The following is a 19,343-nucleotide window of genomic DNA, read 5'->3' as shown; positions in this document are numbered from 1 at the left end:
CCACTCATGGTTTATTCATGTCACACAACTCTAGTCCAACTCACTGTAGAAAAGGTAAAACCTCACAGATATGAAAAGACTTTAAGTGCAAACAATCAGTGGTAGAGCCAGCCAGGTTTAGCCTCAGAACTCAAGACTAAGAACTACTAAACTTTACTGCATAAGATCTGGAAGCAAGGGTTTATTTTGTTTTGGCTTTTTTACCTCCAGTAAAGAGAGAACAGTCTTGCCCAAAGATCAAAGGATGCAAGTAATGACTCAGCCATCTCCCAACACCTTTGTTACATTCCTTTCCCGGCCCTGACCTATGGCAGTGGAAAGGTGGAACCTGATACCTTATGGTCAGGAGATGGGATATGAAAGAACACCATCCTTCTTAGCCCTAAACCGTGATTACGGCCATCCCCATGGTCAGTTATCCCTTAACTGTCAGTGTCTCCTGACACTTATGGTAACTGAACCCAACTTCAAATTCCTCTAGACTCCACCTTATAAAAAAAAAAACCTGAAACCAAGTTGTCTTCAGTCAGCCTCCTCTCCCCAGAAATCAAACACCAAGACACCCTCACAACAAAGACCACGTCATTTATTTACAAAGGCCAGTGTGGGAGGTGGGGGAGGTAGGGAGGGAAAGCCACAGACATCCTCTCTGGATTGCTTGGGACCCTTTCCCACTTGGACAAAGTTCTGTTCCTCATGCCTCCAGATTCTCATTCTTGGGGCCTGCAAGCAGCTGGGCTAAGCGGCACAGAGGGGAGGTGATATGAGCCTCCTTTGTGCTCCAGAAGAGCAAGTCCAATTCCAGATCAGAGCATCATTGCCATCCTCCTTTCCTTCCTCACATACAACTTTCTGGCCTAGAAGAAAACAGTGAAGAACTCAAAGGGCAGGGGTTAGGATGCCAAGGCCAGGGGCTCTCAAGGGAAAGAGCCCTCTAATATTCCCCAAAAGCAATGGGGGGAAGGTGACAGGGGTGCTGGTCATAGCCCTGACAGCATCAGGAGTACCCACACTACCCTTGCTTACCCAGCACCCAGAGTTCCAAGGGATCTAGCTCTCTGGGCTGTATGTACTCCTGCCCTAGACTGGCCTTTCTGCCTACTTCTCCCTGGTGGGAGAGAGCTCTGAACCAGAATCAACAAAGAATCCACCCTCCCATGTATGAGTGCACACATGCACCCAGGCACCCCCCCCCACATCCACTGCTGACAGACCCCAACCCCCTTCATGTCTTTTGAGGCGGGCTCAAATCAGTGGAATCTGGGGACACGGGCAGGTTTTGGGTTCATGGAAATGTGTGAGTGTGTAAATAAGCACGTGTGTTTGAGGAAATGGAGTCAGTATAATCCCTTGTGAGCCATATCACTTAGCTTCATTGAGGCCTGTTCCTCAACTCCAATCCCATTAGCATCTCTAAGTCTTCCCTGCCAGGCCTGGGCCGGGACTCACCTGCCTAAAAGAGCCATTGGTGCTTCCACTCCCTAACTGTCAATTCCACCTTCCAAGCCTTTCACTCTGGCTGTTTTCTCCATTCCCTCCTCCATAAAATCTCATCTCCCCCTCCTCTGCACCATCTCCATTGGGCTGGTCCAGGGCGTGCTCTTTCCTCTTCTAGAGGGGCTGTGTCTCATCTCCCCCTTTAGGCGGAGAAGAGGCGTCTTCCTCTCCTTGGAAGCCCCAGCAGACCCCATGAAAAGGTCCTGGACGCAGTGACCAGATTAGGGAGTGAGGAGGAAAAGTCCAGCCTGTTTCACTTGCCCTCCTTCAGAGAATGAAATCCCAGCACTGGGCAGGCTGGAGGTGGGAGGGAATGGCAGAGAGAAAGAAGAGAGTTTCCAAAGTAAATGTAAGACAAGCAAACCCTAGTGGTACAGATGGAGACCCTGTTTCAGTGAACCTTCAGCTTGGCACTGCCACCGAGAAGTCTGAAGACAGCAAAAGGTGGTTGTGGGGCAAGGAGGTGGGGCCAATCAACACAACTGTGACAGCTGTTTAAACAGCTCTGCTCAAGCAGGACCAGGAGAGAAGATTCTGTAAGAGATGTAGAAGTAAAACCAAAATTTTCAAACAGAGCTATAGGGTTGAGACCCACACCTCTACTGTCACCCTGCTCTCTGAACAGGACAAGGGAGGAGACAGAAGGGATGACAAGCTGCAGAGGGTAAGGATTAACAGAGGAACCAGATGCTGGAGAGGCAGGAGGCATGGGCAGAAGGGTTAGGAGAGCTGAGAGCCTAGGAGTCTCTCGATAGCTGCGTTGATGTCCCCTCCCGTGGCAATCAGGGCCTGCAGGTTGGCCTCACGATTGATGAAGCCCATGGAGTTGAGCTGCTCCAGTTGCTGCTGAAATCTCACTTCTGGCGTCTGCACCTGGAGAGGACAGGCCTGGTGAAATGGACCTGGGGGACTTACCTGAATGTGAGGGTTCATAATGGAGAGACGACCAATAGGTCTTCTCAAACATCCTCGGAGTCAACCAATGAGACAGGGAGGGGGAAGCTCAAACAGGACAAGGAGCCTTTGTCTCAAGTCACTAACCAACCACATAATAAGGGAGGGGGTACCTTTCTTAAGATTTTAAAGTAACAGATAAGCCTAGATCAACCTATATCCCTTACTGCTTTCCATCAGTACTCTGGAGGTGTTAACAGGCACTCCAAAAGCCAAGTGCTCTGGGGTCGGTAAGATGCATGCTAAACACTCCCCCCAAACCCCTTCCAGCAGTCATCACACATATAGCCCTATTAAAGGCCAGAGAAGAGCCCCAGGAAAGCAAGAACCTGTTTGTGTTTAAACAATTAAGAAATATAGTTATTGACAAAAAAGGCTTTTCATTTTTGACACTCCTATAAACATCTCCTGGAAATGTTTTCCCAGGGGATGTTTGGGAAGCACTAGCCTTGATCATGAACAGAAGACACTTAGAGCTGGAGGGAGCCCAGCTGCCAAAGGCCACCTGGCTGTGGACAAGAGGCAAGTGTAATCCAGAGGAGAGACCAGGCTGAGTCACAGCACAAGGCAGCCAGGGGCCCCCAACATGCAGTGCCAAAGCCTTTTCCAGCGCTGCTTCTCGGTGGAGCACACGGGATTTAAGCTGGTCTGGGCCTTGGCGCTCACTTGGGTTGCATCCTCTCAGGGCCTTGCATAGAGCCAGGCACACTTTCTTTTTTTGCTGAAAGGCTTTCCCCACATGAGTCATGGAGGCCAGAGAAAGGTTAAGGGGCTCACCCAAGCTCCTCCCCACTCCATCACCAAACCCCTGGCCTTGACTTGGGGCCCCATGTTCTTGTTGCTTCACCTCCCAGAATCCTCCTCTCCAGGCTCAGAGACAGAGGCTGCTTTAATAAGCAAAAGAATCCTCTGATATAAGAAGAGACGTAACATAGTGGCTTGACTGTAAATTCTGGAGCCAGCACTCTTCAGTTTGAATCTGGGCTCTATTATTTACCAGCTGTGTGATTCTGAGCATGCCACTTAACCTCTCTGGGCTGCAGTTTTCCCCTTTGAGGAATCAAGGAAATGAGCACTTACACATACACACCACTAGGTAAAGGCTACTACTATTCTCATCTCCATTTTACAGCCATGGAAACTGAACTTAGGGAAGATCAGTGATTTGCCCAAGACCCAGATCTAAGGCCAGGTCTGGCTGACTCCAAAGCCTGTTCTGCTATCCCCATTTTCCTGCTACCCTTGACGCTGCCAGCACGGAAGTGGTGGTCCCAGGGCCCATCCCGCTGCCCCATGCACCTGTGAGTTTCCACTGGCAGCCAAAAGCTGGATCATCTGCTGCATGAGCTGCTGCTGAGCACTGGAAGCCCCTGTTGGAGAAGACGTGGCTGGCGGGGCCGGTGAGGAGGTGGGGGCCTCGGGCGCAGACCCAGGGTTGCTGCCCGCAGAGGGTGCTGGGGTCCGGGACATCCCAAAGGAGCCAAGGCTGCAGGCAGGAGAGACCAAGAGGTGGGAGACAGCTTCTGAGAAAGGGATGGAAATGTGAGATCCAGAAGGAAAAGCAGTTGGAGGAAATAGGAAAACAGACCCTTAGAGCCACAATGGCTGCTCGGAGAATGGCAGAAGGAGGGGTTGCAGGCTGAAGAGGAGGAGTGGCCAGGACCTTGCTGTCCACCTGTTCCCCGTCCTCACCTGGGTACCAGCCCAGGGGCCTCAGTCTGCAAGGTCTGCAGTCCCTGCTGGATCTGCAGCAGCGCCTGCATGGCGCGGGGATTTGTAAGGATGGAGAGTGACTCTGGGTTCTGCATCTGGTGGGAGACAAGCAGAGAAAGGCAACAGGAGGTGGCAAGAGACCAGAGGCAGCCTAAGCCAGGAATCCAGGGGTTCTGCCCCCTCCCTTAACTTCCACCTGTTGGGCTTTGCAGTCCACCCCTTACCCTCAACCTCCACCCCTCTAGACTCCTTACTCACCTGCTGCAGGAAGACTGGGAGCTGCAGGCGGAGCTGCTCCTGCAGCTGGGGGTTCCCCGCGAAGAGCGGCACGTTCACCATCATCTGCCAGGGTGAAGGTAGGAGTGGGAGGCCTGGGCCTACCCACCCTAAGAATTCCCCCACAGCCTCAGTCTCCCTCGGCACCCCTACCACTGTAGGAAATCTGGCCAGCTTTTCCAAGGATCTCAGCCTAAGTGGAACAGTGAGAGGAAATGGAACTATATTCTGAGCAATGATGCATATCAGGCACCAGGCTGCTCAGCCCCGGGTCTGACGAACATAACCAACATTTCTGAGCCCAGAGTGCTTACTGTGTGCCATGCCATGTGCTGAGCATTTCATATGTATGCATTTGTTTAATCCTCCCAACTCTGTGAGGCAGGAGCTATTGTTAATACAATTTCACAGGTGAGGAAACTGGGAAGTTAACTAGCTTGCGCAGCTCACACAGCTAAGAGGGCGCAGAGCTTGAGATACACACCCAGCCAGTCTGGCTCGCGTGTTTCGCCCACCGCAAGTAACTGCCCCCACCACACTCCCCTCGCGTCAGCCCCGCACCTGAGCAGCGAAGTCAGGGTTCTGGGCAAGCGTCTGCATCATGCTGCGCATGTAGGGGGCTGAGATCACGTTCTGCATCAGCTGGGGGTTCTCAGAGATCTGCTGGAGCAGGGCCTGCATTTCTGGGCTATTGAACATCCCTAAGACAGGGAGGAATGAACAAACAAAACAGGAGAAAAGGGATCCAGATGAAAACTAGGGGCCTCACTTCAATCTGCCTTACTTCACACACTGAGTGGTTACAAAACTCAGAAAGGCTTGGTAAAACGGGCACCCAAGTACCAGGGCACGGGTCCAAGTCTCTCCTGACTCCGAGGTTGCCTCATCCTGCTTTGGCCCGGCCCCTTTCCCATCTACTCCGCTAAGGACGAGCCATTTGAAAACTGGGTCTGATTCATGCCCCTCTTGACTTGTTCCTGCCACAAGCTCAGATGTCACAGTTGGAAAGGATTTGACTAAAGGTCACCTGGATTAATGGTTTTCACACTTGTCTTAGCAGAAGAGACCCTTTCCTCAAACCAAATCTCACTCAGAAACCACGTAAGTCAATGGTCTGGTTGGAGCTGGGGCAGGGGGCCTGGAGCCTCTCCCATTTGGTCCTCCCTCATCCTGGAGATGGTCCAGACCCCCCAGGACTCCAGAGCACAATTTTAAAACCATGCATCAGATTCAAATCCCTTATTTTATAAAGAAGGGAACTGAAGCACAGAGAGGAGAAGGGACTTTCCCAATCAAGATGTCCCCCATGATACAGAGAAATCAGGGCATCTACCAAAGACATCCCCAGGGTCCTGTGTACAGTCATCATCCAGATAAATGGGGCATCCCCAGGGTTGTGCAGTGCATAACCTGTTCTTCTGTCCACAGCAGCTCTGCACATCCCTCTCCCCCAGCCTCACATCTGCATGTCCCCAGCTCTTCCCTGATTCCTCTCCCACGCCCACCTTCCCAGTCTGACCCATTTACGCTGGACAGTACCAGTGGTGCTGAAAGAGCTTAGGAGGTGGGACTGGTTATTCATGTGCCATTACTTAGGTCACCCCAGGGATACCAGGATGTGGCCAGAACCAACCCTCACCCTCTGAGGGATGGAGCCACTACCCACTTGGCAGTCTCCTCTGTGGCTTCAATACAGTCTCACCTCTGTCTTCAATATTCAGGAGCAGTGTGAACCCCATTCAGTCCTGGGGCAGAGGGACTGCCCTGGTGACCCCACTAAGCTCCTTCCATCCTAGGACATACCTGACCCCAGGCTAGCCGCATTGATCCCAAAGGGGTTCGAGACTGTCGGGTGCACCTGGCTGGTCCCCGATCCTCCGGTGCCCTCCCCACCGGACCCGGGGGCCTGGGAGGTGGGGGGCGAGGGGCTCCAGGGGTTAGGGAGGGGCTCTCGATTCTCAGTCCGCAGAGGCTGGGAGGACGAGCTGTCGGAGTTCCCGGCCAGGGAAGAGAAGGGATTGTTGCCAAACTGGGGGAGGGAAAGGTTTTGGGTTAAGGACTGAAACAAATCAGGGACAAGGGCTAGGCCCTTTCTTTCCTCTCACCTAACAGCCTCCCCTTCCCCAGGAAAGGGAGAGAGAGCTAAGACCTCAGAGGTCCTCAGCTCAATTTCTGGCCCCACACTGGGCAGCTTCACCCTTGTCCTTCAGGGTGAGAGCCGGCTGATGCCAATGACTGGGTAGCTGAACCCCTCAGATAGCTGAAAATTTCCCATCGCCCCTGGTGGCTCTGTATATTTGGTCTCTAGTCTTCTCTGTGCCCCACAGTCATTTACACACACCCTTCCCATTGGGTAGCGAGATACTTGTTTTCCTTAGACATTTAAGGGGCAGAGACAATGTTGGTTCCATGCCACCCTCCGACACTAGTAGGTGCTCAATAATTGCTGGCTGGATGGGAGCTGGCTCTCTGCTTCAACTCCGACCTGCCCCCAGCTTCCCCCTTCCCAGCCACCCTGGTCCAATTCTAATCCCGAGCCTCCCCCTCACTCCCTAGGCCCCCTAAGTGGCTTTCTGTCCATCCAGGCACACCACAATGGAGCCCCTTAGTGAGCACATCTTGGTGGGCACGCCCTCCCTAGGCCTCCCCCTCTCCCCTTAGCCGAGCCCCTCAGACCGGATGCTTGAGCTCCACAGTCCGCCTCAGTACCAGCCTCCCGACCGTTACCTGGGATTGTCTCGGGGCCCACACCCCACTGTACGGTATGTTGCCGAAGGCAGCCCTCATCCTCCTCCCTCTGGACCCACCAGCACACGGGAAAGATCTCTGTCCACGGGGTGTGCTTGCTGGAGGGGTCCAGGCCAGTGTTCCCGTGCTCAGCCTCTCTCTCCCTCTCCCGAGTTCCCAGGTGGTTCTGACCTAAGCAGGAGGCGTGTCGGCAGCCTCAGTCCCCCCCACCCCCACCATGGGGTTTCACATCCACTCACTTTTCCTGTTTATTCAAAGTGGGTCATGGGGACCAGGGCTCACCAAGGGCTCTTCTGCTCTGAGCTGTGGTTCCTTTGCCTCACCAGATGCCTGTTCAGATAACGGGGCTAGCAGGCCAGGGTTCAAAGACCACAGCTTCAGTCATTGTCTCTGCATCAGATTTCCTGTTCTGGTAACTTGCCTAGCACCCAACCGCACCTAGTTCTGGGCCCTGCTTTGTTCTTCTCGGTACACCCTAAGGACTGAATCTCTTCAACTCCCTCTGGCGATACCACCTGCCATTTATTGAGCACCTACTATGTGCCCGACATATTTATTCTAATGTTGACAATATCCCTCTAATATACCAGTTCTCAAAGTGTGGTCCTGGGACCCCTGCAAGGTTCAGAACTGTTCTGTAACTCTAAGATGCTCTATGCCTTTTTTACTCTCATTCTTTCCTGAGTATTCAGTGGAGTTTTCCAAAGGCTACATGACATGTGTCATTGCAACAGACTGAGTGGCAGAAGCAGGTCTGAGAATCAGGCTATCTTGCAGAAAGCCAGACATTGAAGAGTCCCACAGAAATGTACAACAAGGCCGCTCTTTTCTCCAAAGTTTTGTTCCGGAAAATAAAGTTCTTTTTCAAAAGAACATGTATTTATGCTGAAGTGTAATGGATTTACTGTTATTTTTAAATGAATTAATAAATATTCTTTAAAATTTGTTTTAATTCCAGATACAACGAATATTGATAGATCTAACTCATTAGAAAAAAAGATCTTCAGGTTCTTCAGTCATTTTCAGGTATATAAAGGGGTCCTGAGACTAAAATGATTGAGAACCACCGCCATAATATATTGGCTCCATTTTGAAAATCAGGAAGTAAAGACTCAAGAGATTAAGCAACGTCCTTAAAATCGCACCACCAAGCAGGTTTGTTATGCCAAATGCTATGTTTTTTAGCCAAACCAGTGGTTCCCACAACTTAGTGTCCATCAGAATTGGCTGGAGTGCTTGTTATGAGCCTTAGCAACTACTTGGATTTCTTATTAACCAGAGGCATGCATTACTTTGATATCTATTTTTTAAATTAAATACTTAGAAAAATAAACAAAAAAATCCTTTAAAAACTCATCGCTGATCCCTACAAGCGCTTCCTAAAATTTGAAAGAGCAATGCCAAGAATAAGGTGGGGCGTTTACTCTTCCAGATGCCCAGACTTAATTAAAACAATGTGGTATCTACGGGGACACACAGACCAGTGGGACCAAGTAGAGTGAGCAAGACACAGGCTCGTTGGTGGTGACTTGGTGAAGCACAGAGGAGGGATACACAGGGAATCCACTGGGACAGTGGAGGCCAGTCAGGATAGGGTGCTTTTTCCCTTCCACAAGGAAAAACTAATGTGAGATTCCCACCTCCCACCTGGGCACTGGTTAGGGGTGTGTGTTCAGTTTGTGAAAATCCACCAAGCCGTACTTTTATGATATGTGTACCTTTCTGCAACTATGTTATTTTTCAATGAAACATTAATAAATGTTTTAAAAAAAGTTAAATATTATATGAACAGCATGATACCACTTCCATAAGGTTTAAGACTATGCAGAACAATTCTGGAGATTATTTGTGGATACATATATTGGCAATAAAAGAATCACATAAACACCAACTTTAGGGTGGTGGTTAGCTCTGGAGGGAAAGAGAGGAATAAGATGAGGTTGGGGTTTGTGAAGACTGCAATTCTAGCTGTAATGTCTTATTTGCAAATAATAAATATGTCTAGGAAAATATATAAAATACAACATCAATTACTTCTGGGGTAGAAAGGAGGCAGCTGGGAGATGGAAATAGAAGGATTCCTTTTGTATGCTTCTGTTGAATATATTTTCATACTTTTTAAAGGCCCTTTTGCTTATTCTGTGTAATTAAAAAAAATTTTTAATGTAAATTTGCATAACGTATCTAGTGTAAATTATACCTTAAAAAAGAACCAAAAAGGCACTGAAACTATATATGGCAATATGTTAGGGCAACATGGATATAAGAGCATGCTGTATTTTTATCTCTACTTTTTGTGTATTTGGAAAGAATTCATAAAGCATTTTTAAAATTGCATATTCCCAAGGCCTGATTCCAGAGTTGAGTCAATAAGCTCAAAGGTGGGGACCAGGAACCTCATTATTAACGAGCTCCCCAGGTGATTCTGATGTAGGTGATCCATGGACCACACTTGAGACACACTGACCAAGGTCGGCTGTCTGACTCCAGGCCTGGCCCACAACCTTTGAGCCCCTGGTGCAAGAAGTTTGTCAGAACATCAAATCCCTTAGACACTATGCCTCCCCCACTTCCCTAAGGAACTCTGCTTGCTGTCTTCTGCCCTAACACTCAGACTCATGCCAGTTGGACCATCCCTGCCTATACACTGTGGGAACTGCTTCCACACCAAGGCCCACCCTCAGGGGCCGGGGAAGGAAAGAGGAGCAGACAGCACCCCAGCCTTGCCGGGGCGTGGGGTGAGGGAATCCCCAGGCCAGACAGCCCTCCCACAGCCCAGCCTCCGGCCCCACCTGTTCCCGAGCGGCACTGAACATGGGCTCTTGAATGTCCGTGTACATGCGGCGAAGGGCATTATACCCCCCGGGGATGCTCTCCAGGTTGCTCAGGGCCCGGTCCTGGTTCCGCATCATCTCCTGCATCATGGCTGGATTCCGAGCAAGTTCCATTGTCTGGTGGAGAGAGAGACAAGGTGGGGCCCAGGAACCAGAGGAGCACCAAGCCTGGAACAGGATGGGAGCTGAGGTGGGGTCTGCAGAGGACTGGAGTCCGGGCCCTGGAACCACCCCACAGTGGCAGAGAGTAGGATGAATGGGACTTCCTTCTTCTACTGTCATTTTGGCTCCAACTCTGCCTCCCTGTGGGTATTCCGGCTGGCTTTTCCTGGTGGGGTACAATGATCCCAGATGGGGTGAGGCAGCAGCTCCCCTCCCTCAGTTTCAAGGGGTCCACAGAAGTGTCAGGGAGCAGAGAGAAACTGAGTAGGAAAGGATGTAAGAAAGGGGAAGAAGCAGAAGAGAAAACCAACATCTACTGAGCATCTATTACATACGTACGCCGGGCTAAGTGACGGACAGGATTCAAGTCATTTAATCCCCACAATAATCATGCCTGGTATATATTTCTGTCCCTATTTTGCAGATGAGAAAATAGGCTGAGAGAGTCACTGCTTGGGGACAAACAGTGAGTTAATGGTTTCAAGGCCAGGTTCGTCCGTCTGACCAAGGCCATACTGTAGCTCCTGGTAAATGACTCAAGGATTCAAGGATTCAAGCTAGAAAGGATTCAAGCTGGGAGAGTGTTACCTGTACCCTCTAACCCCCACCCCCAGGTCTTGAGAAACACTGGGGATGAGGGCTTTCTCTTTGGAGCCTAGGTCAACTTCTGGGGGCTGCAGTGCATGAGAGAGAAAACGGGCACAACTGCTTCTTGTCCCCATCCACCTTGGAAGGCCTTCCCTGTTCTTTCTCAGATTTGCTCCACACTTGTGTCTGCTAAGACGCCTTTATGTCACAGGGCTCTGGTCTCTTATCTAACAATTCATTCATTCAGTAACAATTTAGTGGGGACTCTCATGCCTGGCCTGTCCCCTCCTGGCTTGAGCCTGGAGCTCTGTCCTCTCTCTTTCTCTCTAAATAAAAGCCTCTGCCTTGCTCTCATAAAAAAAAAAAATAAATAAATAAAGAATTTACTGAGTGACTACTATGCCCCAGGCCCCATTCTAGACAGTGAACAAAATGCTTGCAAATCCTTGTTCTTACGGAACTTATGGTACATCCAGTGCTGGTGTCCAAAGCTCTACTGAGATCATCTAACCCTGTCCCCTGGTGGACTGGGCCATGAGATGAGCTCCCAAAGGCGAGCACAAAACTCCTTCCCTGGGTCTCCCTTACCCACTGGTCCTGTCCAGTCATAAAGCTCCCTGAACACCCTACTGCCTTTCACTCCCAGGCCTTTACACTTGCCGTCCCTTGGCCCTGAATTTCCTTGTTTTTCTTCTTCCAGTTCATTCTTCCTCCTTGGGCTCTCAGCTTGGGTGACACTTCCTCTAGGAGGCCTCCCCTGAGTCCCAGGGAAGGGTCAGGAGCCCTTCTCATGCTCCTAGGGTAACCTGTGACTAGTTCTATCACTGCACTGACCACACTGTATTATAACTGCCTGCTTACCTGCCCGCTCCCTTTGAGACCAGTGTTCCTGGAAAGCTAGGTCTGTGTCTTTTCACCACTACACCTCCAGTGCTCAAAAGAGGCTGCTGAACGAATGAGCACGAAGTCAAGGTAAGACAAGGCAAGCAAAGGGATGGACAGGGCCTGGCTGGGTGCCAGGTGTCCTCCACCCTCCAACCCACCCCCGATCTTCCCTTATACCCACCTGCCTCATGAGTTCTGGGTTGTTGAGCATGTGGCTGATCTCAGGGTTCCGCTCCATCAGCTGCTGCATCTGGGGGTTGGCCATGATCATGTGGCGCATCAGATCGGGGTTAGACATCATGTCCTGGACCAGGGGGTTCTCCATGATCTGAGATAGCATCTCAGGATTGGACATCAGCTGCCTCTGCATCTGCTGTTGCAGCTCCATGAAGTTGGCAGAGCCCAGGCCCAGGCTGCCCAGGCCTAGGATGCCCCCAAAGCCAGCTGTGGAGAGGAGGCAGGGTCATGATCTGTCCCAAGACCCTGCCCCCGCCTGGCCAGAGCTACTGAATTCAGGTCTCCAAGATAAGCCTTGTCTGCTTCTCACATCTCCCTCCGATTGTTCCCATTGCCTAGCCCTGATCCCCTGCTGGCAAAGAGATGTGGACCTACTCGACTAAGACCTCGTGGATGGCAGAGGCTCAGAGGTGGACACAGGACCAAGCCCAGAGAGGGCAACCAGTAAGGGCCTGTTGAATGAATAAATATCCCCAACTGGCTACTGCTGGACCCACATATTCTCCAAATTCCAATATCCTCACTCATACAGGAGAGTGGACTCCCCCCATCCCCAGTCTCTTCCTCCCTTCCCTCCCTCTCTCTTAACATTTATCCATGCTCCCCTCTTCTGGGAAGCCCTCGTAAACCATGTTCCCCACCTGCTTGACTCAAGTATCAATATCTGGAACCCTATATCCTAGGATCCTCCGTGCCCATCAGACCAGGAGCAGGGGCCGTGTTTCTGCCTCTTCTTGGCTCCCCCCCACCAACCAGCCCAAAACAGGACAGTGCCCACCTCCCCAAGGGCTTACAGAGTATGGATGCAGTAGTACTGGGAGATCCCTCCCCAGCCCCTGGGGAAGGCCCCCCCCCACTGCTCCTCTGGCTTCCGCTGCCAGCATCCGAAGTGGCACTGCCAGAGGTGGACGGCTGGGCAGGGGTGGCGGGGGAAGCAGGCGTGGTGGAGGGCGCTGAAGCAGGGTCTGGAGTGGAGGGGGAAGACGCAGTGGCAGCAGCTGGATCTTGAGCCCTGAGGACAGAGAAAGAAAAGCCCTAGTTGAAGTGAACACAAGAGGGAAGACAATGATCTCTGAGCTGGCAGAGCAGCTGCTGTCCTAACCCCAGCCTCCTCCCAAACGGCCCTGAGGTGCGGGTGGGATGAGGGGGCAGCCAGTAAATCAGACAGAGGAGGGAGCAGCTAGTATCATCTGTCTCCAGAGCATTCTGGGAGAGGTAAGTCAAGTTCATTTCCCTTGCATGGGAGACCACAGTGCTGCCTGGCATTCCATCCTAGAGCCCCCTTCCGGGCCTTGGCCCAGGCCCTCTCCCTACAGGCAAGGGAGAGTGACAAAGCATCAGACAGCGGAAAAAGAGGCCCAGTCAGAAGCTGGGCCTGCTCCTCTCCTGAACTTACTTCTGAGGGGTCTTGATGACCAGATGGACAGTGAGCCCATCCTTGATCCCATGCTGGTTCAGCGTGTCCCCGTCCTTGAGGATCTTGCCTGCGAAGATCAGGACCAGCTGATCCTGCTGAGCCTTAAACCTCCTGGAGATTTCCTCTTTGAACTGTGATTGAGAGGCAGAGGTCACTGGGGAGGCTGGCTGGGCTCCACCCACCAGGGACCCTGCCTCTTCTTCAAGAGCCCCTGCATTCCCTTGCTCCCCACCTCTAGCCGTGGGGGGTTCCCTTCTGCAGACTCCACTCCATTCCTTCCAGCTACAATAAGCAGCATCTTTGTTAACTAAGGAGATGGACCAGTGAGAACTCCTCTCCCAGTTCTGCCCCAGGGTCCCCCTCCCAGAAAGCCCTTGCTATCTGCCACTTCCTCTTCAGTACCTCCCCCATTCCCCTTCCCTGCGAGGATAAGACTGGGCAGCTCTCTCCATCCCATCGCTTTCAACAGCCTTGGACCCAGGCCCTGTCTGCCTTCAGCCTTCTCTTCTCAGAGCCAAGTTTCTCTCCTATCCTTATTCCCAGCATTTTGGTAACAACTACAACAAATACATCCCAGTTATTTATAACACTATGTACAAGTTAAGAGTCTAAGTCCCATAAAATACACATGAATTACTATCTCCATTTTAAAGATGAGGATCAGAGCATTGGGTAACCGGCCCTGGGCAGACTGGAACTCAGGCCATGACACCAAAGCCCAGGCTCTTAACCAAACAAACTGCTTCTAAATGCGAGCTGATTTCAAAATTAGATTTGCAGGGAAAAGGATTTAAATTCTGGAATGTAGTCACTTTATGGGGCGGAGCGGTGATGGCACTATAGACTGACTTGGGGAAAAGTTAGAACCCCCGAATCTATCAGCCTTCCCCCAAAAAACAAAACTTACAGTCTAAGTAAAATCAGTACACTTGTTAGGCAAAGACAGCTTCCAGATCCCTCCCTTTCAACCAGCTGGCCTAAGCCCCGCCTATGTGAAATTCTGGAGCAGCCACAGGGGGGTGGCGAACACAGGCAGTATCCTTCGTTCACTCATTCAACACATTTTTATTGAGCACCTACTGCACACTATGTAAATCCCAGAGGGGTTGAGAACCAAGTGTAACCACATCGATGGGAAAGAGTAGGCACGAGCCGGTCGGGGGAACTCCTCGCCCCACCGCCCGGGCGTCAGAGACCGCGGGGCGTCCTCGGAGGCACACAGTAGGCGCCGGGAGCTCACCGCCCGCGCCCGCACCTCCGCCCGCTCTCCCGGCTCAGCACCTTGCCCGGTCCCCACTGCTTCGGCGCCTCGAACACCGAGGCGCACGCTCCGTTCAAACCGAAGGTCCTTCCCCCTTCCCTGTGCAAGGTGTTCCCTCCCCGCTCGCCACCACGCCCCCAACCCAGGCCACAAGGCAACCCCGGCCTTCCTTCCCCAGCTCGCGCCAGACTCCTCCAGATTACCCTCGCAGGACGCCCCCTACTCGCCTCTCCTTCCCTTCGATCCTCCGAGCGCCCGCTGGTCCCCCGCGCTTCTCTCCCCGGCCCTCCCGAACGCCCGACGATAGCCGACTCGCGCCCCCCCCCAGACCCCTCCTCCGCGCTCCCCCCACCCCACCCCCGCCACTCGTACTACCTCCTTGACCGAAGCTCGATCGCAGATCACGATTTCCTCCTTGTCCTTGGGGGTCTTGACGGTGACCCGAATGGGGGGCCTCGTCTCCGCCCCGCTCGGCTCCGCCATGCCGCCGCCGCCACCCGGCCGCCCGCCAGCCCGCCCCGGCTCCACCTCCTCCCCGCCCGCCCGCCCGGCCGGGCTCGGCTTCGGCGCCTCCAACACTCCCCTCTTCCCTCCCTCCCCAAGGCTTCGCCGCCCCCTCCGGACCAGCCGCAGCCACAGCGCCCCGGGCGGACCGGGGGGGCCACTGCAGCGGAGTCCGCCCAAGGCCGAGCCCGGGGTCCCACAACCTGGATAGGGCCTCCCTGGGCGAGGGCCTTGGTGGGGCTCTGCAGAGGCGGGGGGGCGAGCCCCCTGCGAGAGACCACCGCCCATCCCAACCTGCCCAAGCCGCGCAGAGGTTCCCTGCGGCCCAAAGCTGCCCCTTCCTCTCCGCGGGCAACTCCCGCTCCAGGACAAAGGACTTTCTGTGTGGCTGTTTTATCTCTGTTCCCTGTGATAACTGGCCTTTCTGGAGAAGCCCAAATCCTTTCAAGGCTTGGGGCCTCTCCCCACTTGACAGGTTGAATTTTCCCACTTCTAGATGTCCACCTAAGATCTCATCTCTACAATTGACTCTGTTCCTCGTGCGTCGTGGCCTGAATGAAGTCTATTAAGTCCAGAGACCTGGGTTTTGCCTGCGTGGCCTTTCTGAGCCTTGCTTTCCTCAGTAGTATTTATCTCATCTCATGAAACTGTGCATAACGTAGAACATTGCTTTGAAAAATAACCAAAGGTGTGCCTGACAAATTCAGGGATTTTTTTTTTAATTGATTTATCGTGGGCTGCCAACTGGATATGATGACTTATCCCTCCCCGAGAGACTTAAATGTCTTTCCAGACTACCACTGTCTTTTCATTCCCGCTCTTTTCCCCCATAACCGCATGGTCTGTGTAAAGGTGAACTATAGTTCCCAGGGTGCCTCTCGAGGCCATGAAAAACTTCAATTCCCAGTGATCCCCGCAGTGGGGGCGGTGTTGAGTCAGCGCCACACAAGCCAAGCCAGGAAACTACAACTCCCAGGGTGTTCCGGAGGAGGGCAGCCGGACTACGGGAAGCGGCAGGCGGAGGCCGGCTGGAGGCAACTCTGGGATCTGGGTGTGGAAGCCCAGTGTTAGGAGCCAGAGGCATGCTGCGTCCCAAGGCTTTGACCCAGGTGCTTAGCCAAGCCAACACTGGAGGTGTCCAGAGCACCCTGTGAGTGCGGACCGAGGACCCGAGCGGCGAGCACTGGAGTGGGGCTGCGCGCGGCCCTCCAAGGAAGGGGTGGGGAAGGATTTCCAGAAAGGGAGGAGGTGGAAGAAGGGGCAGTAGCTCCGGAACCTACCTACCTGGAGGGCCCTCTTGAAAAGGGAAACCGACGCGCCGGGTGCTTGGAGCAGGTTCCAGGACACGCTCAGCCCAGACGCTTGCTTTCTATACGCCCCAGTGGCGGGAGTTGGGATGGGATCCTAGGCGTTTTAGTCCCCGTCCTGAGGACGTCGATTCCCTTCCCGTCCCTCAATAGGCTGCTGAATAACGAGGGGTCTCTGCTTGCCTACTCCGGTTACGGGGATACGGACGCCCGAGTCACTGCGGCCATCGCCAGTAACATCTGGGCCGCCTACGATCGAAACGGGAACCAAGCGTTTAATGAAGACAATCTCAAATTCATCCTCATGGACTGCATGGTATGGAAAGGGGAGCTACTTCCTCTCTTCCCTCTAGGGGATCCCCTGGGGGCGACCTGGACCCAATGCAGAATGGTTGGAGAGGCAAGGACAGGATCTCCCGAAGATTACTAAGTTGGTCTACAGCAGCATTTATAATAGGCAGACCCTGTTCATCAAGTGGTGGTGAGGAAGGATCCCTGGGCGGGTGGTCTGACTAGGTTTCTGGTCTCAGCTGGCCACTTGCTATTTGTTGAACCTTGGGTAAGTCACCGAACCTCTGAGCCTCTTTACCACATCTCTAAGGTGGAAAAAATGATTCCCATCCCCACCAACACACACACAAACGCGCATACTAACAATTGTGAAGATCAAATGAAAAAGTAGATATAAACTGTAGAATAATGTGCAAGCACAGACTGTTGTCATCCCAGATTCACAGACTCATAGAAGCATGGCAGTTTCCAGACCCTAATTCCATCCCTTCAGTTTACAGAGAAAGGAAATGAAGTCCAGAAAGGGGAAGTGGCCATTAGATTTAACTCCTTAGAAACAGGAACTGTCTCACTCATTTTTGTATCTGTTTGGTCAACAAATTTTTAGGTCCTTGCTGTGTTCTCGGGACCAGAAAAAAAGCTGCAAACAGGACAGACAATTGCTGCCCTGATGAAACTTACAGTCTTACATATATATGCCTTAAAGTAAAATATGTTATGTAGGTTTAAAAAGTAGTGTTAGGTATTGAAAATGCTATGGAGGAAAAGTAAGGAAGTGAGAAGGGAGGCATGTATTAGAGACAATCTCACTGAAAAGGTGACATGTCATCAAAGATCTGAAGGAAGTTGGCAAGCCACATGACTGGGGAAGAACATTTCTGACAGAACAGTAAGTGCAAAGGCCCTGAGGCAGAATGATGCCTGGTCAGGGATCAGTAGGTTAATGTGGATAGAGCTGCATGAGAATGGGGGAGGTTAGTAGATGCAGCTAGAGAGGCAAGGAGTGCAGCACCTGGTTTCCAGCACATAGTGGATACCTGGTGAAAGTTGGCTGAACCCAGTTGAAAAGGCCTAGGAGTGAACTCTCTAGGAAGGATTTCCAGTGTAACTCAACTGCCTACTCCTCCACCCCCACCCATTTCCATTCAACTGATGACTCCTACTTGGTGTCTGGCCTAGAGCTGGCTATAGGCGATGGCTTTCAAACATTTTGACTACACCCCAGCCATAAGAAATATAATTCAGAGCCCAGGATACACGTAGACCCACTAAAACAAAGCTTCATAAAGTACTTTCCTTACTACATGCAATGCATATCATTTCTCTTCTTTTTCCTTTAATGCTGCTTAAACTCCTTAATTGATCTAACCCTGGGATTAAACCTGCAATTTGAAGAATGTTACCATGGGAAAAGAGGAGAAATACAAGTTGGGTCACTACTCTCAAGCCACTTACAATGTCTTTGGGGTGAACCCATAGTAATAAAATCACCACCAGGGCAGCCCTTTGTAGATAGTAAAACTCCTTCCAGTGTGCTGGCACGCTCACCAACTGGGGTGAAGTGGGGGTTCCAGAAAGAGAAACTGAGTTGCTGGGAGGTTGAGTTTCCCAGAGTAACTTGGTCAGTGGGTGGTTGTGCTGAGCCTGGAATCCAGGCTCAGGACCCCATGTCCAGGATTGTGGCTAAAGCACCCCCAGCTGAAGCTCTGGCCATGCCCAGGGCATGGAAGGAAGATATAGTCAAGAGAGAGAAAGAGAGAAGTCTTTGGGGAAAGAGGGGGCTAGGGGTGCCCAGCAGGACACCACATCCCATACATCACCCCCCCCCCCAGGAGGGCCGTGTGGCCATCACCCGTGTGGCCAACCTTCTGCTGTGTATGTACGCCAAGGAGACCGTGGGCTTCGGAATGCTCAAGGCCAAGGTGTGTATGTGCTTGTCCCTCTACCCTGGGCCTGGTCTTGTGTTCCATCACTGTGCCCACTCCCACCCTCACCTTCCTGGAGTCCTCGTGTCACCCGGTGCATGTCTGATGTGGGCCAACTCTCACATCAGGCCGAGGCTGGGGGCTGGGTGCTCAGCACTGGGAGGAGAGCTGGATTTGGGATCCCTCTAGTGGCAGTCCTTGTGTGGGACTCATTTCTCTTCCCCTCCCGCAGGCCCAGGCCTTGGTGCAGTACCTGGAGGAGCCCCTCACCCAAGTAGCAGCATCATAATGGGCCTTGGTGGAAGTTGGGGTCATAAAAGATAGATGACCGTTTGGAGGGGTGGCGTCCCCTGGGAAAACTGGACTGTGGTGGGAGGGGAAACCTTTGTGTTTTCCACTAATAAACTTTACCTCCCGTCTCGTGTCTTGGCTGCCTTCTGGGATGGGAGGAAGCAGAGGTCACAGAAAGGAGCAGGGATTGCTTACAAGATTCTTCATGTTCTACAAAGATGGCTTTCCATCCACTCCTTCACCATGACCTCCAACAACCAAATGGTTTTTGGTGGTGGTGGTGCTTCGGCAACCCCAGCTTCTCCAGCGACGTGACTTCACCTGGCCCCTGCTGCTCAGAGCAGAATCTTACCCACCTGGCTGGCAAAAACTTGGGTGTGAGCTCAGAGGAGCAAGGGGCTGGTGGGGGTCATGGACAAAGAATATAGGGTCCTGGGATTTCAGTGTCCTTCA

At 52.3% G+C, this 19,343-nt stretch overlaps 2 protein-coding genes across 2 annotated transcripts; one reads left to right on the top strand and one right to left on the bottom strand.

Annotated features, from left to right (window-relative positions):
- Positions 1 to 565: 565 nt before the first annotated feature.
- Positions 566 to 15,105, bottom strand: UBQLN4 (ubiquilin 4). Its single transcript, XM_036922490.2, has 11 exons — positions 14,948 to 15,105; positions 13,291 to 13,442; positions 12,689 to 12,906; positions 11,839 to 12,101; positions 9,981 to 10,139; positions 6,244 to 6,469; positions 5,002 to 5,141; positions 4,423 to 4,506; positions 4,144 to 4,259; positions 3,751 to 3,937; positions 566 to 2,370 (listed from the first exon to the last, which is right to left on the bottom strand). Exons 1-11 carry the CDS (start codon positions 15,053 to 15,055, stop codon positions 2,218 to 2,220), a joined length of 1,806 nt encoding a protein of 601 aa, XP_036778385.2. The 5' UTR covers positions 15,056 to 15,105; the 3' UTR covers positions 566 to 2,217.
- A 937-nt stretch (positions 15,106 to 16,042) lies between these two features.
- LAMTOR2 (late endosomal/lysosomal adaptor, MAPK and MTOR activator 2) lies at positions 16,043 to 19,017 on the top strand. The gene is made up of 4 exons (XM_036922491.2): positions 16,043 to 16,226; positions 16,537 to 16,699; positions 18,507 to 18,596; positions 18,832 to 19,017. Exons 1-4 carry the CDS (start codon positions 16,159 to 16,161, stop codon positions 18,886 to 18,888), a joined length of 378 nt encoding a protein of 125 aa, XP_036778386.1. The 5' UTR covers positions 16,043 to 16,158; the 3' UTR covers positions 18,889 to 19,017.
- Positions 19,018 to 19,343: the final 326 nt, after the last annotated feature.

Source organism: Manis pentadactyla, chromosome 19 (assembly GCF_030020395.1).
Source record: "Manis pentadactyla isolate mManPen7 chromosome 19, mManPen7.hap1, whole genome shotgun sequence".
NCBI classification, from domain to species: domain Eukaryota; kingdom Metazoa; phylum Chordata; class Mammalia; order Pholidota; family Manidae; genus Manis; species Manis pentadactyla.
Note: the sequence above shows the minus strand (reverse complement) of the source record. Positions and strands in the feature narration are given on the sequence as shown.

Bases quoted from the DNA above. Each gene is read 5' to 3' on its own strand.
- LAMTOR2 (XM_036922491.2), top strand. From the start codon at position 16,159: ATGCTGCGTCCCAAGGCTTTGACCCAGGTGCTTAGCCAAGCCAACACT. The intron at 16,227-16,536 runs GTGAGTGCGGAC...GTCCCTCAATAG, and splicing joins GGAGGTGTCCAGAGCACCCT to GCTGCTGAATAACGAGGGGT. The intron at 16,700-18,506 runs GTATGGAAAGGG...CCCCCCCCCCAG, and splicing joins TCATCCTCATGGACTGCATG to GAGGGCCGTGTGGCCATCAC.
- UBQLN4 (XM_036922490.2), bottom strand. From the start codon at position 15,055: ATGGCGGAGCCGAGCGGGGCGGAGACGAGGCCCCCCATTCGGGTCACC. The intron at 4,260-4,422 runs GTGAGTAAGGAG...GTCTCCCACCAG, and splicing joins TCCCAGTCTTCCTGCAGCAG to ATGCAGAACCCAGAGTCACT. The intron at 3,938-4,143 runs GTGAGGACGGGG...TCCTGCCTGCAG, and splicing joins GCCCCTGGGCTGGTACCCAG to CCTTGGCTCCTTTGGGATGT.